The sequence below is a fragment of the Haplochromis burtoni genome, unplaced genomic scaffold, assembly GCF_018398535.1.
Source record: "Haplochromis burtoni strain Fernald_Lab_line unplaced genomic scaffold, NCSU_Asbu1 Contig_23, whole genome shotgun sequence".
In the NCBI taxonomy this organism is placed as follows: Eukaryota; Metazoa; Chordata; class Actinopteri; order Cichliformes; family Cichlidae; genus Haplochromis; species Haplochromis burtoni.
Window position 1 is genome coordinate 2,782,936 of NW_024582384.1, and position 13,968 is coordinate 2,796,903.

Consider the following 13,968-nt stretch of genomic DNA (forward strand, 5'->3'; position numbering starts at 1 on the left):
ATGTTCAGTTTGCACCATTGGCAGGTGATAATGTAGAGAACCTAAACAGAGCAGTTTAAGGTAAACAGTAAATATGCTGGTACTTATAGATCACTTTTCTACTGTAGCCGAGAACTTAAAGAGCCTTCTTCAGACAATCACGCAGCACTTTCATGATATGTCTTTAACAGTTTTGTTTATGAAAAGCACTCACAGTGATATTTGTTCGAGCAGCATTTCAGTGTTGCCACAAATCAAGGTATAGTCAACAACTTTACATGACATATTATTGCACAGTTTATGATGCAAAATATGTTGCAAAATGTATCATATTTTACAAGATAATACAAGGCAAGGGCTTAATCAGAAAACAAACTGAATGACAGAGTTGTCATGTAAAGATCCTTACTTTTTTTTTATCTTTTCTCAACACTATGCCAGGATAGTTGATGCTCAGTAAGGATGTTTATACAATGCTACGAAAATCTGCTTGTTTGTTTTTTGCATATTTGTCACACTAATTAACAAACTACTTTAATATTACACAGAGATAAAGTGAGTCAATACAAAATGCAGTTTTTAAATGATCATTTCATTTATTAAGAAGAAAAAGCTATGCAAACCTTACTCGGCTCTGTGTCGAAAAAGTAATTGTCTCCTAAACCTAATGACTGGTTGTGCCACCCTTAGCAGCAAGAACTGCAATCAAGTATTTGCGATATCTGGCAATGAGGCTTTCGCTGTGGAGGAACTCTGGCCAATTCCTACTTGCAGAATGGTTTTTATCCAGCTACAATGGAGGCTTTTTGAGCATGAACGATCTGTTTAAGGTCCTGCTAAAGAATCTCAATTGGATTTCAGTCTGACAAGGTCACTCCAAAACCATCATTTTAGCCATTATTTTTTCATTAATTACAGCAGGTAGCCTAGCTAACAAAGCAGAAATCTTTAGTCCACAGGATATTTTCCCAAAAGTCCTGGGGATTATCAAGATTTTTTTGGCAAACGTGAGATGAGCCTTTGTCTTCTTTTTGGTCAGCAGAGGTTTTCATCTTGGAACTCTGGAGTGATTTTAATATGCCAGCCACTCCTGGGAAGTTTCGCCACTGTTCTAAGATTTGTGAATAATGACTTTCACCACGGTTCACTGGAGTCCCAACGCCATAGAAATAGCTTTATAACCCTGTCCAGACCAATAGCGGTCAATGATTTGAGTTTCTTGAGATTGTGGCAGGCTGCGGGTTCGGGGCTGCAGCCCCTGTGTCTTCTACACCATGGCTGCTGGGTGCAGAAGGTACCCCTCAGCTCTTGGTGGGTGGCACAATTGTCCCTGCAATGATCCTCCTTGGGCTCTCGTGCCTCTGGATGTCTGGGAGCCATATCTAGCTCCCTACACTCACTATTATACATTTACATGAAAAAATCCTATGAATACAAGCACACAGGTGTGCAAACAGATGTACAAACAGGTATGCACAGGCGCTCTTTAGAGGCTGCTGCCTCTAAACATATCATGTAATCCTGGTACTGTGTGCTGCTCAGTAACATTCAATATATTTATTACTCACTGTTCCTTTTGCATATGTTGTTTGTTGCTGTGGTTTCCCTGCTGTGTTGTTATTGTTTTGTTTTTGTTTGCTGTTTTCTTTTCAGCAGTTGGTGATTCAGATTTTCAGTCTTTCCTCTCTCTATCCCTCTTCTCTATTTTTCTCTCCCTCTCCTTCTGTTAACTTTCTTTCTAAATGTTTCTTTCCCTTTTCTTACTCTTTCCAGTCCCCAGTTTTGTCTGTAATGATTATAATAACTAAAAAAAAAAAAAAACCCTAATAAAAATCTAATAAACTATGACTATCAAGTCATAGCAAAAGGCGTAAAGCTCCACTTGGGAAAGTAAATGTGCGGGGCATTTTTCTTGGCCTTTAGACAATAAAGGGGGGTATTTTTTCCACGCAAAGGTAAGGTAGGTTTTCCCCTAATACATGAAATAATAATTTTAAAAACTGCACTTATAAACTCATTATATCTTAACATTCAGATTTGTTTGATGAGCTGAAAGGTACAAGTGGGACTAAAGAACAACAACTATGAAATCAGGAAGTAATAGAACAGGTTTTTCACAGCTCTGCAGACTTTGTGGGTGATTGTTTTTTGGAGGTTTTTTTGTTTTTGTTTTGTTTTGTTTTTGAATACTTGTGCATAGTTGACTTTGTTACACATCTTGAATATGTACTTTTATTTTAACAAGTCATCTTTTGTCCTGCGAGATCAGTGATTTTGTGCATGGTGCCTGACAAATAAATAGTAAACTAAGTCAATATGTCCCAAAATGGATAGGGTAATATAAAAACAAGCCTATAAGCTTGATGTATATAAAACGTCATATATTTTCGGGGGTTGTGGATAAGAGGGCATTATAGGAGATTAAATAAGAAAAAAGGTCTTCTGATAAAAGGACTTTATTTTTCTATTTCAGCTTGAAATAAATTAAAGTAAAGATTTATGGATTTATCATAGTGTTTTAAGTAAAATCCATGGGAGACGTGTTTATCTAGCAAGATAAAGCCGATTATGCTCCAGGCCCGGAGGCAGCGCACTGGACGTGAACTAGCAATTTTATTGGTCGCCGGCGTGGCAGGAAGTCATAGGCAACCAATGGAAAGGGGCAGAGATTCGTCACTGTATTTCTCCATTCAACCTACCTGTCAACTTTACTGTATACGCTTCTTATTTAACGTTAGCAAGTATTTAGCGTGTTTTCACTCACTAAACTCGTATTAAACAGGACTGAAAAAGTTCTAAAAAATAATGTCGTAACACTAGTTACAACGAGTGAAAGTGTTAGCGGTTTAAATGGGCGAAGTTCAGCACAGTTAGTCCCCCCCTGCACTGTCTAAACTGGCCGGTCTCCGGAGGAGGATATTAGTCAGAGCCCGCAGGATGGAGTGGCTCTTCCAGCGATGCTATAAAGAGGTCGTCTTGAGCTTTCGCTCCGTACTGCTTGTGTCGTGTTTGGTGAGATACTGTTTTTGTGGAATTACATGAACGTTTCTGTTTTCGAAAAAGTCTCGTAAAAGTTGTGACTTGCCCTGGTGACAGCTGGTGCTTTAATGTTGGCCGCTAATTTAAAATTATAATAAAAAAAAACTGCCTGCTTTACAATGACTTGTTTGGGGGGAGGTGGAGGATTTTACGTGCATCTGTGCCGGGCTGTGAAGCAGCGCTATACGGAGAAGTAGGGCAGCTTATAAATTGGTCACTGTATCCAAGCCAAGTCCAATACTAATTTATCTGTGACAGACAGTGCCAAATAATAAGAGGATAAATACTGAATCCAATCCAAACATGGCAATCCCTACAGAGGCCAGTGGATAATTAAATTGAGTTATAAGTTTCCTTCATCCCAGCATAAAAAAAGAGGGAAAAAAAGAAGTTTGACATCTAAATGTGATAATAATTATAGACAGGCTTTATAAACATTACCCAGCTCTTGCAGTGTCTTGAGATGTCAGCATTTGACAGCCCTGTCCTATTGCACTCACAAATCCCCTTCTAGTTCTTGATCCTGCTGGCGTGCCTGTTCCCCGGGCTGTGGTCCATTGGGGTCCAGCTTCATTCTGTATGCACAGGGAGCTATGTACCAGGGCACTACTCTGTCCTTGTCATCAACACTCCCAATGAGCAAACAGCAAAGGACGTTGGCAGGTATGGTGCTTTTTTTTTTTTTTTTTTTTTTTTTTTTTTAAACACTTGCATTGCATTTTGCAGTCTCCTAAGGTGTCATACACCGTTTGTTTGTTTTTTTCAGTGTTTCCACAAAGTGAAAGAATATTTATGCCTTTTCTTGTTCAGCTGAAAACATTATTATCACCCTTGTTTGGCGTGCGCAGTAATTATAAAAGTGCCAGCAGCCAGTTAGCTAAGAAATTGGAAACACCTCTAACACTTATTAATTAGCACTTTTGCTCACATTTTCTTGTTTAATTATTAGTTTTGTTTAGTTTTTATAAAACTGTGCAACAACAAAAGTTTCATTTGCTGCCAGGCAACAAGAAGTTCCAAATAGCTTCACATTTATTAAACAGAGCCTTTCCAATCTGATTTAAAAAAAATACTTTTCTAATTGTAAAAAAAAGAAAATAACTGAGTATTGATGCTCATCTCCTTTTTGGCGTGTAACTTGTGGTTTGTGAAAGATTTGAAGTGACTGAAGTGATTTCCCCTGACATAAGTTTGCCTTTTCTGCTCGGAGAAGAGATACAATTCTGTCAAACCAACAAGTGCAACAGAGCACTGTGTTTCCACTCTCATCTCCCTTTGTTGGCATTTTAGCTGCATGCAGATGAGATTCCATCTATTAACCACGTGTCAAGGAAAATAGCCACAGTGCGCTTTCCATATATGTAAATCACCTCCTTCACAGCTCCTCGCTCAGGGAAGGGGGGCAATGCAAAGGTGGTAATAAAATTTAGTTTACCGTCTTTTTTTCTTTTCTTGAATTCCCATCAGATGTCCTTCCCCTTCAGCTTGCTTCGTGAGTCTTGACAATGAAGGGCCCAGTTTTAATAGACAAACAGCTGTTGGCTTGTGTTTGATTTTTTTTCTCTTTTCCCTCTTAGCCCCCTTCATTTCATTTCCACCAATACATCCAACCGTTCTCGCCATTCTCTCTTTCGTTTTTTTCTTCCAGGGCAATCATGGAAAGGCGGTTGGCGGCCAGCGTTAACATTCTCTCCAAGACCTCCACAATGTAAATTACACCTGACCTCCATTTTTGAAATGCCTCTCTACCCAGGCTGCACACAATCACAAAAGCTCCCGTTAGTTACCGTGTCCATCACATGTATGCGCTCATAAATACAATGAATGCACATGCTTCTTTGTTCACAAAGGGGAAGCTGTTTTCTTCACAAACCACAAAGCAAATGGGCTTCACCTGAATTTATTTGTTTAGCCTTATTGGAAGGCTACTGGAAACTTGAATGGCAGTTAGCCTTCAAAGTAGGCATGTTTTTGCATGCATGGATTAGCTTTCCTGTCAATGCATAACAGCACAAAGGCGGGGGGTGGGGGGGCGATTAGGTTGGGGGCGGGGGGAGGAAGCTGAACTTTGGACAAATAAGAGTAACTGAATAGAAATGTCAGTGTTAACACCTGTTTACAAAATAGAGGTGAAAATACAGGTTTGGCTTGGACTTGGCGTGGTGTGTTATTGCAGGTATGCCGTGAGCTTTCGGTTATCTTCGTATCTTAAATGTCAGCATAAAACTTGTTGACATTCCCGTGCTTTAAAACCACTTTTTAAACAAAGAGGGGGTTTTGCACCTGACACCACAGGAGCATATCAAGAACAGTCCGACAGCCACTGTAGGGTGTAATAAACTATTATTAGTTCTTTGCATGAAAGCTCTTATTTTGTTAAATTTGAAGGCTCCATTTGTCTGCTTGTACTTTCCGGTCAGTAGCCCTGCAGTGCTTCAGTTCCAATACTTTCTGTCATTTTAGGTTCTATTGGAAAGGAGAAATCCAGGATGCAAATGAAATCCTGATGGTAAGCTCTCGGAGACAATTCCTTCTGTGATCAGCATGCACTCGGGCATGTCGAAATACAAGACTGGTGAGATGAGATGTGTTTGTTGTTGCAGCTGGTGAAAACAAAGACTTCCAGGATCCAGAAGGTGGTGGACTACGTGAGGTAAGAGGCTTGTCACGTTGTCAAACTCACACTGGACACTGTGGCTTGTGCTCTGTGAAGAAGAGTTATTAAAGGGAGAAAAAAGCCAGGTTCGTGGCTTCAGTCTGAACATTATTTTCAGTTCAAACATTCACATTCAAACACTGATACTTTCATGTTTGGACAAAAAACTAGAAGTAATACATAATGAGGTTTGTCTTGTCAGCTTCTGCAATTCTGCATCAATATTTCACACTATTTATAATTAGAGATTGGCTCATTCTACATGACAATTCACGTTTTCGGGCTATTCAGTATTAGAGCGTTAAAAACACTGCATAATTCCAATATATGGACACATCTTCAGTGTACTGTCAGCATTGTGAGGCTTTTAAAGCACTGCAGTGCTTTTAGTCCTAGGTGATGGGAAGAAATTGAATCAAGAACCACTTTATACAGATTTGAGTTTACACGAACACGTTCTTTGCGTGCCTTTAGGTCTATACATCCCTACGGGAACCCAGAAGTCCTCAGTCTTGCAGTAGATGACGGCAGCTTGGCGTACATGAAATGGATGGACGAAGCCATTCCAGATGACTGATATTTCGTTAAGGCCAAAGCTAATCTCAGCGAGGACTGCCGTCAAACAAGGAAACTGAGCCATGTGTGTTTGTTGCTCTTAACTTTTTTTTTCCAGGATTTGGAGAGTTTTAAAAGTTCAGGAAGTGCTCTGTAGCATTAACGTTTAATACAAGGAAGTTTTGTTGGCCTGACCTTCTTAACCGGAAGTGTACTGCAGAGATTGGATTTCAAACACTGCTTGTAAAAAGAAAAAAAATTACATGAAAGAGTCAAAGTTCCACTCAGGTAATCTGTTGTAAGGAAATGGACAAGAACTCTTATGGTGCTTTTAAGCATATCAGTTCTTTTTTATGGTATGTTACCAGATCATTCTCTCCAGTTTAAAAAAACAAAAAAAGACTTTTTGAGTATAGTATGTGGCAAGTCACATAACCAAGATGTAATAATAATAATATGAAATAACAATAATAATCAATAATCAAGACCTATAATGTGATAAAAGTCATAAAAAGTACAGTCATATTGCCCCTTATTTCCACTTTGCCTTAACTCACCTACATGGTATATGTACATGGCGTATATGCTTTACTGCTATTGTCATATAGGAAGTGAAAAAAAAAGTGAATTTTATGGAACCACAGTCTGCAGCACTTCTCTTTATGCCCACCAGTCCAGTAGGGCCAGGAATTAAACACACTGGAATGTAGCCTGTGTGCATTTACATAATTTGTCTCAACTTTTAGAGAGTTTTTGAGTTGACCCCTGTATTTTGTTAGACCCAATTTTTTCTATTTTGCATCTGCAAAAGGCTTCAAGGAGAGACCAGCTGAATGTCAATAATGTAGAAGGCCACTGAGTTTCACCCTATTTTGGGTGAATGCATAAAGAAAACCCTCTATGCAAGGTTAAACTTCACACTTGCTGTAAACCTATTGGCTCATCTCTCGTCTGTAATAAATGCATCTATATTTTATACTATTCCGCTGTATCTCTTGAATTATTTTTTCCGCTCGAGGACAAACCTTTTCTCTCCGATATTTCCATACCTGTCATCCATACATATGCTGTGTATAATGAAATAATGGTAAAATACAGGTTTAATAACCTATTTCTTAACTTAATGTAATTTATGTGCATTAAGAAATGTTTAAACAGCTCAGTACCAAAGTAATTAGTAAATCACTGTCACCTAGATAACATACCATGGCCCACGGTGAAATATTACCCTATAATATATTTATTGTTATGAGTTATGTATTTTTAAAGCCCTTCCCAAAAGCATAGGCACACTGAGAAATCTGTGCATGCAGCAAGACAGGGTATCAGAGCAATCTGTGTGTACCCACAGTTTATAGATTATCTGTCAGGCTCTAGAGTAACACTTGTCCACATGCGCACATCCTTTATTAGTGTGAACTGAAACACAACAAAGAACAGCACGCCTACTTGTTGCATAAGTGTCCCAGATTAGCTCTGCCTGTGTTAATAAAACATCTACTACCAATTAGCACAACCTCACCTAAAGATAAAAATATGTCTTTTTTATCTAACTTACTATGGGTAAGTTCATCTATTTGATTTTTATATCAGTTTTCCACTTTTAGCACTCCTTCCTAATTCTAAAAGCTGAAAGAACTGCTGCTGATCTGTCCTTGATCTTCATAGATGAGTCCAAATTTTCTAATAAACGGCACTTGCACATTATGTGAACAGACCAGGTAAGAGTCTTGTTGCCCTTATGAATTTTACAAAGTGTACATGAGCAAATATGCTGCCTGTAACCTTTCAGATACTATTAAAATTTAACTTCATTCAATTTCAAAACCAGGTAATTTTAGCAAATCTGATAGGTGTACCACCCCACATTTGCACTTTTGCAAAAATTTGTCAGCCGTGCAAGCTTACTCATTAAACCGAAGTATGCACTAAGCCTGAGTGTGCATAAAGTGTTTCCGGCATGAGGCCTCAACAAAGGAACTGCAGACATGGTTTAGTTTGGTGTTGTGTCTGTGGAGCCAAAATAATCCTGCCTGTCAGGTCCAGAGTTTAGGCCATTTGGTGGTAGTGTGCAAGTGTGGCTGTTAATTCAATGAATTTCCTCTTGTTCAACTGTAATTACACCCACACCAATGCATAGGTATACATCCCATGTTTTTTAGTAAGCCACATTCATACTTATGCATGTGTATACAGTGTTTGCCTTGGCTGGTAAATATGGTTGTGCAATGACAAAAGATGCTATATAAAATATAAACTGCAGTTCACGTTGTGACAAAAAATAATAATTATCATGCAGTTTGATTAAATGTTCACTAGATGGCAGTGTTTTAATACACAAACAGACTCGACGTCATTCTTAAACAATCACATGTGAGTCATACTGAATGAATGCCTGTAGTTTTTGCAGTGATAGAGCTCAAATATAATCTATTCATTTCCAGTCAGTGTAATTCTTATTAGTTAAAGAGTCTGGCCCCAGTATTAGTCAGTGCTACTTTAAGTATTTTGACATAAAGTTCAATAATGAGCCCTCTTGCACAGTGTGCTCATTATAAGACACATTCAACAAAGTGTTTAATATAGCTGTCCCACGTAATGATATCATTATTATTATAATGTACTGAGACACTATAAAATCTCTGCTATTAATATTTAATACATGTGACTATTAAGAGTTATCCTTTAACTAATTGACAACTGAAGAAGCACCATTTATATCCTTGCACGAATATTGTCATAAATTGTGTCAACACAGAGACATATGGCTGGCTGTTTTTCCTTCCTGTGCTTGATTAAGTTCTCCATTGGATGCAGAGCTCAGAACATGATAATTAAAAGTAATCTGTAAGAAACAGACGCTTCTAACATGACGCTCCCGCTGAGAAATTCAATAAACTGAGGATAGCACACATGCAGAGACAACAAGATGTCCAAGTAGTCAGCATTTTCCCAAATTTTGATTTATTTATTTTTTTTGCTATGTTGATTAGTACCTTATAGCTGATATGTTATTAAATTGAGTATTTTTACTAGTTATTGTAATTGTTTGTATTATTATATAGTATATCACAGTGGTTTCAAATTTTAGTATAAAGGTAGGTTTCTCTTATGTATTGTTTCACAGCTGATAAGCGACAAGATCAACTGTATTTAGATGACAATACTGCGCATAACATTTTATATACTATATTATTTATTTGAGATTTTTGGTCTGAGTGTAATCTTTTTTTGTATGTAACCCACACTATAATCTTTTCCTGACTCTAACCAAACAGCAATACCTAATATATAATTATATATAATAATATATATAATTGCTAATACAGCAATAAACCTAATCAAACAGTTAGTGAAAGTGAAAGTAAAAGTAAACGAAAAGTAAAATAAGACCAAACAGTGAGTGAAACGGACAATTCCTCCACCCTCCTTTCTATCTTATGAGGTTTGATGCATCATCATCCAGGTAAGTAAATCCCCAAAAGTTGATTCTGTTCATCTGGACGTAGTGTTTTCAGTGGGAGGAATGTTTCGTCACTCACCCAAGTGACTTCTTCAGTCTCAGCTGACTGCAGGTTTCCCCAACCTTAACAGTACATTTAAACAGCACATTTGCATGATGACTGAAACTAGTACCACTGAGGGAACAATGGACTGGTTCCTTGATCATTAATATGCAAATTCTCATGACAACAACCACTGATCAATGGCCATGAGTACCATTCACAGAGAGTTGGGGAATAGCTGCAATCACACCATTGTAAGATGGTGAAAGATGTACCCTCGGGCCCCCTCCTCGATGACTCCCCGCTCAAACCAGTGTTCCTCCCTGTCCAGGATGTGTACATCCTCATCATTGAAAGAGTGTCCACTGGCCTGTAGGTGTGAATAGACTGCAGAGTTCTGGCCTGACGAGGTAGCTCTTCTGTGTTGTGCCATCCGCTTAGCCAGAGGTTGTTTGGTTTCCCCGATGTATAAATCATGGCAATTATCCTGGCACTTTATTACACTAGTACACTATATTATTTTGTTTGTGTCACTTCGGGTTTTCACTTAAGCTCCAGCTGTCCGCTGATCAAGGACCTGACCTCCCAGCCCATTGTTCCCTCAGTGGTGTTAGTTTCAGTCATCATGCAAATGTACTGTTTATAAGGTTGAAACCATGCTGAGGCTTCAAGAACCCTTTCTCATCGCTTCATTGTATGGCTGATCAACTTTATTCTTCTGTGGTCACTCCAGCCCTGCTCTTAAAGATTGGTACCAGTGCACTTTATCTCTACTCACTTGCCAAGACCGTTGGTTAAAAAGTCCACTGCCTTCTCTACTAGACATCAACATACCGCCGCAGCTATGTCATGTGGACCAACTGCCTTTCAAGTCCACATCCTCTTCATAGCCGCCCTGACTTCCGCCTTACTAATCCTCTACACGCCCTTATTTATCTTTTCTTCTATCTGTCCTCAGCACTCTCACATTTTTCTTCATTCGTCCTGTCCTCTAAGTATTTCCATCTTTGCAACCTCTCTTTGAACTGCAAACTACTCAAAGTATATTTTAGTACATATGAAAATAACAAAAGGAACCACCAGCCACTTATGTGACCTATACCATTATCGTAAAATAACAAAAAAAAAAAATGTATAACTCACCTGCTTTAAACCTTTAAACTTGCTTCTGTAGCCAGCCTTAAATGGCAATAGTAGGAACTGCAGCCCTGGAAGTCACTACTTACAGTAACCACTCTAGGTCTGTGGGGAATCTGTGGGAAAAACCCCACTTATAAATTAGTTATTAAACATTTTCAACTGCAGACAACAAAGCTGCTTTCTTATGAAATTGGCAAATGCAGGACCGATTTATTAATGACCTCTGAACAGTAAGAATTCGACAAACTGCTGGCCGTGCAACCATTCAGCACAGCACACCACATAGTGTCAATATGTCAATATGGTGTTGCTTTTGCACAAGTGGTCCACTGGTGTTTCCAAACCCATACAAGTTAGAAAACTCAAACACATTATACACTCGCCTGATATATTTTTTTATATGGTTTTCAAACACTGACACTGGCTGTATTTGTGCCAGTAGTCTGCTCAGTTCATCGGTCTGCCATTCACGGGGGTAGATTAAAGAAACAGGCTCAGCCCTGAGGCTATATATAACCTATGGAGAGATGACAGTGAGCAAAATGGCATGCAGTGACATTCACAGAATTTAACATTTACCACTAATAACACATGATCTTCAATTTTTTTAGATGCCTGGATCCTCGGCATGGTAAGCACCACATTGTTTGGTGCATATTTATTGATAAAAATGAGAATTTTAATTTTAATATATTCTGAGATAAAAGTTTCTCATCAGTTGTGGGGAAAATGGGCTATTTATGTTGTTCTTTTCCTGATTTTAAATTCCCTGGAGGAGCACTGTACTGTATCTGCATTAACCTGCAATAAAATCCATTTGGACTCTCTGAGTTTGTATATGTTTCCCAGAACATGTTTAAATGAAGTCATTTCTTTTGACCCTGTTATATGTATACTATCGTGGCACATTCTAATCAGGGTGAAGGAGTCGGGTGAATGCATCGTAGGTAGGAGGAATATATTAGTCACACGCACTTTAGTAATGGGATGGGAGGGAGAACTCCAGATCTGCTTCCCAGAGCAGAAAGTCTGCTCTTAATTTAGAATAATGCATTCACATTAAAATTCTTTCTGTAAAGCTTTGCTTTAAGAAAATCTAAATGTTTTATTAATGTTGTATTAAATTATATCCTATCACAGTGGACCAAGATGGAACTTTTAGAAAGGCTGAGCTTTTATATTTCATAACCGTAGCACATAAAGTAACATGAATCCAGTTGTCAAATTCAACCCAATTTTTTGGGCTTTTTACTTTTTACCGAGGAAGAGGAACTTTGCACGTATTTCCCAAAGCTAAATAAATCTGTGTTGGCAAAGAGGAAAAAAAAACCTTCCAGTTCTGCGGCAAATAAAAAACAGAAGTATGATAAATAGTGATGTGGGGGTGGGAAAAAAGCAAACCTTACATAGATTTGTGAAAAGAAAAATATATATTCATTTCCAACTCCCTGCTCTTGAGCTGCAAATGACGCAAAGCTGGTTATACTTTCTCATTATTCTTTCTTTAAAACTTTTACATAAACTTTTATTTAACAGTTATCGGAAGGTCAACAACATATGGTAGTTAACTGAAATGTATCAGCTTATTTCAACAAAATATCTTTACCTACAAACTTACCTGAGGCTTGACTAGAGGTCAGGCTGCTGGCCTTTCAGTACAGTGGTATAAAGCCTGAAAGCATGAAGGAGTCAAAAACATCTCTCTTACACTGAGTGAAATGCAATGTTAGTCCAACTGAAATGAGGAAATACAGTAAGGGAGCATCATCATCAACAATGACGAAAGAAAGGTCACACACACACACACATAGGAATTACAAGAAATACACACACATCCGCTGAGAAGCCCCTAGTGATACTGCACAGGATGTTTTGAGTTGAGTGTTATGAGACAGAGTTGAGCACTTTGATGGCATTTGGACAGAGGCTTTTCTGTAGTCTGGAGCCGCAGTCTTTTATTGATCTGTAGCATCCTTCAGAGGGCAAGTGAGTGAAAAGGCGGCACCCAGGATAAGAAGAGTCCTTGATGATGTTCGGGGTCTGACATGAGCACCGGGCTTCTGTAGATCTCCTCAAGTGCAGTGTGAGTGAGTGTTGTTGGTTGTCTGTGCCGATTGGATGGTTTTCTTAAGAGCCTTGTTGTCAGCCTCATTGCAGCGGGAATGCCACACCAAAACTCCATAGCTGAGTGCACTTTACACTGAGCTACGGAAGAAGGACACCAGCAGCTGTTTGGACACTTTGGCTTTCATAAACATCCTTAAGAAGCTGAGCCACCTCTGAGCCTTCTTTACCAGAGAGGCTGTATTTATATTCTATGTGACATCCTGAAGGGATGTGTGTGTGCCAAAGAATTTAAAGTTGGACACTCTCTCCACTCCACCCATGTGTAATGTGACAAGTTTCTCCTTCTGTCTCCTTAAGCTCAGGATCAGCTTTTTTCTTTTAGAGGTACTGAGTGCCGGGTAATTGATGGAGCACCATACTGACAGTTCATTCCTGTAAGCAAACTCATCAGCCTTGTGTATTAATCTCACCACATCATCTATAAACTGACCGTGTTAGTGATGAAACTCATTTTTTGTTTAAAAAAAACAATTTGAGGTGATTTGAGTACCAAGAGAGCCACACCATTCCACCACCAGTAGCAGCCTGAACCATTGCTACAGGGCGCGATGGCGCTTTCATGTTGTTTATACCAAATTCTGAGCCTATTATCCAAATGTCACAGCAGAAATCAAGACTCAATAGACCAGGCAACATTTTTCCAGTTGTGTCAGAACTGTACCCCTGATTTAATGTCCTTAGTTGACAGGGGAGCCACCACTGTGGTCTTCTGCTCCTGTAGCCCATCTGCATCAAGTTTCAATATGTTATGGATTCAGGGATGCTCTTCTGCATATCTTGGAAGTAACAAGTGGTTATTTGAGTTTCTGTTGACTTCAGCTTGCTGCAGTCTGGCCATTTTTCATCTGACCTCTGACACCAACAAGGCATTTTTACCCAAAGAACTGCCAAGAACAAACTGATTTTCTGTAAACTCTACAGATGGTTGTGTGGGAAAATCCCAGGAGATCAGCAGTTTTTAAAATA

General features: G+C 38.8%; 1 protein-coding gene across 2 annotated transcripts; it reads left to right on the forward strand.

Moving 5' to 3' along the window:
* Positions 1-2,462: 2,462 nt before the first annotated feature.
* zgc:63972 (protein CutA homolog) lies at positions 2,463-8,468 on the forward strand. Of its 2 annotated transcripts, XM_005917218.3 has the most exons (6): positions 2,582-2,991; positions 3,533-3,681; positions 4,667-4,726; positions 5,482-5,527; positions 5,622-5,671; positions 6,149-8,465. In XM_005917218.3, exons 1-6 carry the CDS (start codon positions 2,917-2,919, stop codon positions 6,249-6,251), a joined length of 483 nt encoding a protein of 160 aa, XP_005917280.1. In that variant the 5' UTR covers positions 2,582-2,916; the 3' UTR covers positions 6,252-8,465. The 2 variants fall into 2 exon arrangements, with proteins under 2 accessions (XP_042074727.1, XP_005917280.1); XM_042218793.1 differs by lacking the exon at positions 4,667-4,726 and having other exon boundaries at positions 2,463-2,991; positions 6,149-8,468.
* Positions 8,469-13,968: the final 5,500 nt, after the last annotated feature.